The sequence below is a fragment of the Myxocyprinus asiaticus genome, chromosome 43 (genome assembly GCF_019703515.2).
Source record: "Myxocyprinus asiaticus isolate MX2 ecotype Aquarium Trade chromosome 43, UBuf_Myxa_2, whole genome shotgun sequence".
Lineage (NCBI taxonomy): Eukaryota > Metazoa > Chordata > Actinopteri > Cypriniformes > Catostomidae > Myxocyprinus > Myxocyprinus asiaticus.
In genome coordinates, this window is record NC_059386.1 from 21,847,067 (window position 1) to 21,853,066 (window position 6,000).

Here is a 6,000-nt window from a genome sequence, read left to right on the forward strand (position 1 = left end):
GATTTTTTTTTTGACAATTTTTACTAATATAATACACTAAACATCACATTTTCCGCTAAGAACATATGCCGATGTGAGTAAAAACACTGGTGACTGGAAAACGAAAAAGGCTTCCATTATAATTTTTGGAAAACTTCCGAGTTCAGGAAAAGGGTGGATATAGTATGTAGGACTGGGTAAAGCTAGATTTTCCGATGCATCGCAATCTTCACTTGAACTATCTCGATATCGATTCTTCCAATATCTTAATTTTACTCTATGTGTAACTCTCTACAATGCGAGTAAAACACTTGCATATGAGACCAAATTTGCTGCTATGTGATAAAAATGACTGTGATTAGCCACTAGCTGGTAAATGTTCAGATTTCACTCACCAGTGACTGAGTAGTATGTTGGCAAAGAAGTTCAGCAGCGAGATCTTTCACTGCGTTTTGAGAGTTCTAGTTTGACTCGTTTCGTGTAATGTGTCCAAAGATGAGATCCACGCAATCAATTTGTCCTTGAATAATGTCTCATTTAATATCCTTTCTGTTCTTTACAGTCAATTGTTGAACAACAAAAAAGAAACATTTAATTCAAGTCATGAATAGCACGGATGAAGAGGCCATTCAAGTCATCTCTCATTTATAAGCGCTCATTTCTAGATGCTCTTTACAGAACTGCCGGTTTTCTTAAAGAGACAGTACTGATTTTTAGCACATGTTCTAAAAGTAGTATAAATTATGCGTTAAACAATAAACATGTAACGCTAGTTACGTATGTAACTGTGGTTCTGTGAATTTCGGATGACCGCCAAGGAGGAATGAAATAGAACAAAATATAATATATGCGATATATCGTATTTATTGATGGAATACATGGATCTGTACATTTTTAAAAGGCTGAAATGTGACCAAAATGATAAAAATACAAATAAAAATAAATTCGTAATGTACGTATTAGAAAGTTCCCTGTTTAATTAACAGCGTTAGCTGGGATAGAATTGATTTCATATGTAAGCAAAAAAGACATATCCCCATATGAATCGATATTGAAACAAATCGAAAGCTTGTGAATCGCAATCAAATCCGGAAATCTGTATCATTACCCAGCACTCATAGAATGTGTAGTCACAGCTGTGCATTTATAAATGCTTTGAATACGACTTGTATTATCTAAATATTGGACATCAGGTGATGGACATACCTTCATTAAAGCTGTCTGGGACATTTGCCACCAGCAGACACAAGAACCACTCTCCATTCCTCATGTGAAGCAGGGCCTCAGCAACATCAATGATGGGCAGCAAAGACGGCAGCTCTGTTTGGAGCAGACAATCTTACTGGTGATTTTTTTTTTTTTTTTCCTGTTTAAATGGCTTTACAGTTGGATCTTACAAAACAGAAAGGACAAAAAAATCTGTAGGTAAAATATTGATTCAATACATAGTATGGACACAGTTGAAGTAAACATTTTCTTTTTTGATATGCAGTAGAAGACATTTATTGATGTAGATGATTATGCCATGGAAAAATTGCTAGGTACTTTCTGACCAGGTTTAAAAACTAAAAATATGTATTTAAGCTACCTGCTTGTAGAATGCAGAGAACATCGGCCACTTCCTCCAAGTACACCGGACTCTCAAACAGCTCAGAAGACTTCAGGAAAAACTCCCCATTAGAATCAGCCACCTGTGGAAAATATCTCAAACACTATATTATGTGTGACAGAATAAATGTCAACTATTAAATGATTTCCAAACATCTGTGGAATCTGAAATGAGATGTCCTGAAATGAAGTAGCTTATAACAAAATCTAAGTTAACAAGTCATAAACAAAGTATGTAAAGGGCCTAGATCATTATGCAGGAGAGTTGAAACGGACACAAAACCTTGTTCATGATGGCCAGCAATTCACTGAGAGCCAGTCTGAGTCTCCTGAGAGGATCACTATGCTCAAACTCCAGAGTCAAGCCATGCTGCAGCTGAGACACCAGGATGCTCTCGCCATTAGAGCCTCCAGCCTTATGCCTGCATGGAGAGAAGGATAAATAAGCTACATTTCAATAGGAAATGTGTGTGGTCCATTCAACTGGATCATTAAAAGTTACACTAATATACTGCATAATTAAAGGCTGTGAAACCCTAACATGTTGTTCCAAACCTGTATGACTTTTGTTCTTCTGTGGAACACAAAAGGAGATGTTAGGCAGAATGTTAGCCTGGCTCACCATTCACTTTCATTGCATCTTCTTTTTCCCCATAAAATAAAAGTGAGTGGTGACTGAGGCTGTCGTTCTGCCTAACATCTCCTTTCTGTGTTCCACGGAAGACAGAAAGTCATATGGGTTTGGAACAACATGAAAAGTTTACAGTAGTAGACAGACACAAATAATTTCTCTATTTGTGAATTCACCTTAGCTGCTGCTCTTTTCTAGCATCCTGTTCCAAAGCATGGAAGTCCACAGACAGCAGCGCTACAATGGAATTCACCGCCTCCACCCCTGACAGCAGTCGCAGGATGAGTTTCTTGTCTTGTGCCCAGGCATTGCTTTGATCCGCAGGGGCACAGAGAGCCATCCTCACCAGACAGGGCAGCAGAAGCCTCAACTCTGGGTCACTCAATGCTGCCAGCCTGGCCACATCTACCTTTTGCATGGCCTCAAAGGCATACAGGCTCACAAACTGTAGACTGGCACTGTCTGCCATTCTGTTGGGAAGGACAGAAAGAGAAGAAAAGTTGCACCTTTAGGTTTATACAAGCAGTGATTCAACCCTAACAAAAATGATTAACCAAAGTTTACACTACAAAAGGCCCTACCTTAGTTACTACAGTTATTGTTATTACAGAAAAGGCCAAATGAATTAATAAGGAATCTCCTTCAAAGAGTGTAAGATTCTTTCAGAATCTATATGTTCTTTTGATTCAGTCCTTTCATGATGTCAGAGGTGGCTAATACCAACACAAACAAACAAAAAAACACCATTGTATTAACATGTTTTTGTGGACATGGCACCATAATACCGTGTATTATGGGTGTATACTATGGTAATATTATGATATTCTTGTAAATACCATAGTATAAGAATTTGGTAATCAGTAACATGGTATTACAGAATTTGGGCAGAACTCCTTTCATTAATTTACTGTTTATATTTGATAGACTTTTAGAATTCACATCGCTTATAGTAGTTAACCCTTGTGCGACCTTTGGGAAATGTTTGTCTTTTTCATTTTTGTTTTTGCGATCATTTTGGCTGTGTTAATACCAATGGCCAAAGGTGTGTATTTTGGGGGGAATTTTGATATTTCAACCTCAGTTCCTAAAATACATCTCTAATTCACTGTGTACACAAAATAGTTACACTCAGGACCTTCAGGACAAAAATGTCCCCATCGAAACCCATTAAAACTGCAGTATTTGGTACCAGTGCCATTAAAGCATAAAATCATGAATTCTATGATAATATGCTTTCATTTCAGAGCCCTGGCTTAAAAATTTAAATTTTTAATATTGGCGCCATTTTTCTCATGTTTAGCCTATGGAGCAAATACATGCTTTTTCCCTATTTTCTGTTTGCTGTGGTATAGAGCCCTGCAGGCCAGTTGAATAAATGATGCAGCTAAAATTGTGTGGGTGTGTTGGTATGGATGTCAGAGTGTGTTTTGTATGTGTGAATTGAGAAATGTGTGTGTGTGCGTGTGTGTTAAAAAAAAACAAAAACAAAAAAACAACAGTGGCATTATGGAAACAAACTGGCATTTAAAGCGTTAAAATTCTGAAAATGAATGAATATTTGGTAGTTATGATCAGGACTGATGTTGGTTAAAGAAATCTAAGTCAGTGAATTGCATTGTATGAACAGAAATACGACTTCCAGCTGTCTAGGAAGCTGTAACTTCTGGTTAATGTCGCAAACTGCTATTGACTATTATACATTAATGCAATAAAATATAATAAAGTATATGTGTATTATAGGGGACTGTGAAACAGTGGGAACAGACTTACCTGCAGTTTACCAGTGCAGCTGGTTACAATGGAAACACAAGCCCCGACGAGGCCCGCAAGACCGCGGTCTGTCGTGATTCTCACGCCTACAGGAAGTTGAGCTTCGTCCTCCAAGGTGGTTGAGCTCACCGCAATGCTAACAGGCTAGCACTAGAGCTATCCCGCTAGCTTAGAGATCCATACATTAAATTGTATCTATTGAAAGCACTATTGTTCAAATTATTATTTATGTGCTTCAATACGTTATTGATACTGTATTAAAACGGTGCCCATCAGTCTGTTTACAGATAACGGGCTAAAGTGTAGTATGATACATGATTTCAGCACAAGCCCTCATCTGCCCTGCTGCAGTGTACATGCTGGACTTGTGCATTGCCGCGATCAAAGCCTAGCGAGCTACCTACCTAGATAGCATTTTAGAGCAACATGTAGGGCCTGTTCGAACCACAGGTTAAGCATGGTTAATATCTTAGAGTGAATGAACAATGGGAATTTGTTTAATGTAATATATATATATTAGAATGAGCTTTATTGCCAAGGAATTTGTCTTGGTGACAGCAGCTTCTAGTACACAATACAATACAGCAACATGACTTTTAAATAATTAAAAAAAATTTTTTGAAAAGAAAATAAAATATATAGAATACACAATATATATATACACACACACACACACACATAGTGCAAATCTAAATACAGGTGCATCTCAAATTAGAATGTCGTGGAAAAGTTCATTTATTTCAGTAATTCAACTCAAATTGTGAAACTCGTGTATTAAATAAATTCAATGCACACAGACTGAAGTAGTTAAGTCTTTGGTTCTTTTAATTGTGATGATTTTGGCTCACATTTAACAAAAACCCACCAATTCACTATCTCAAAAAATTAGAATACATCATAAGACCAATAAAAAAAAAAACATTTTTAGTGAATTGTTGGCCTTCTGGAAAGTATGTTCATTTACTGTATATGTACTCAATACTTGGTAGGGGCTCCTTTTGCTTTAATTACTGCCTCAATTCGGCGTGGCATGGAGGTGATCAGTTTGTGGCACTGCTGAGGTGGTATGGAAGCCCAGGTTTCTTTGACAGTGGCCTTCAGCTCATCTGCATTTTTTGGTCTCTTGTTTCTCATTTTCCTCTTGACAACACCCCATAGATTCTCTATGGGGTTCAGGTCTGGTGAGTTTGCTGGCCAGTCAAGCACACCAACGCCATGGTCATTTAACCAACTTTTGGTGCTTTTGGCAGTGTGGGCAGGTGCCAAATCCTGCTGGAAAATGAAATCAGCATCTTTAAAAAGCTGGTCAGCAGAAGGAAGCATGAAGTGCTCCAAAATTTCTTGGTAAACGGGTGCAGTGACTTTGGTTTTCAAAAAACACAATGGACCAACACCAGCAGATGACACTGCACCCCAAATCATCACAGACTGTGGAAACTTAACACTGGACTTCAAGCAACTTGGGCTATGAGCTTCTCCACCCTTCCTCCAGACTCTAGGACCTTGGTTTCCAAATGAAATACAAAACTTGCTCTCATCTGAAAAGAGGACTTTGGACCACTGGGCAACAGTCCAGTTCTTCTTCTCCTTAGCCGAGGTAAGATGCCTCTGACGTTGTCTGTGGTTCAGGAGTGGCTTAACAAGAGGAATACGACAACTGTAGCCAAATTCCTTGACACGTCTGTGTGTGGTGGCTCTTGATGCCTTGACCCCAGCCTCAGTCCATTCCTTGTGAAGTTCACCCAAATTCTTGAATCGATTTTGCTTGACAATCATAAGGCTGCGGTTCTCTCGGTTGGTTGTGCATCTTTTTCTTCCACACTTTTTCCTTCCACTCAACTTTCTGTTAACATGCTTGGATACAGCACTCTGTGAACAGCCAGCTTCTTTGGCAATGAATGTTTGTGGCTTACCCTCCTTGTGAAGGGTGTCAATGATTGTCTTCTGGACAACTGTCAGATCAGCAGTCTTCCCCATGATTGTGTAGCCTAGTGAACCAAACTGAGAGACCA

At 38.6% G+C, this 6,000-nt stretch overlaps 1 protein-coding gene across 1 annotated transcript in view; it reads right to left on the bottom strand.

Moving 5' to 3' along the window:
- LOC127433725 (integrator complex subunit 2-like) overlaps window positions 1-4,347 on the bottom strand; it is a 32,011-nt gene extending 27,664 nt beyond the window's left edge. Inside the window, exons 1-5 of the mRNA XM_051685886.1 lie at window positions 3,989-4,347; window positions 2,395-2,688; window positions 1,871-2,009; window positions 1,568-1,670; window positions 1,186-1,299 (exon numbers count right to left, since the gene is read on the bottom strand). Coding sequence (XP_051541846.1) covers window positions 1,186-1,299; window positions 1,568-1,670; window positions 1,871-2,009; window positions 2,395-2,687 — 649 coding nt within the window. The 5' untranslated portion in view covers window position 2,688; window positions 3,989-4,347. The remainder of the gene's footprint in view (window positions 1-1,185; window positions 1,300-1,567; window positions 1,671-1,870; window positions 2,010-2,394; window positions 2,689-3,988) is intronic.
- Window positions 4,348-6,000: the final 1,653 nt, after the last annotated feature.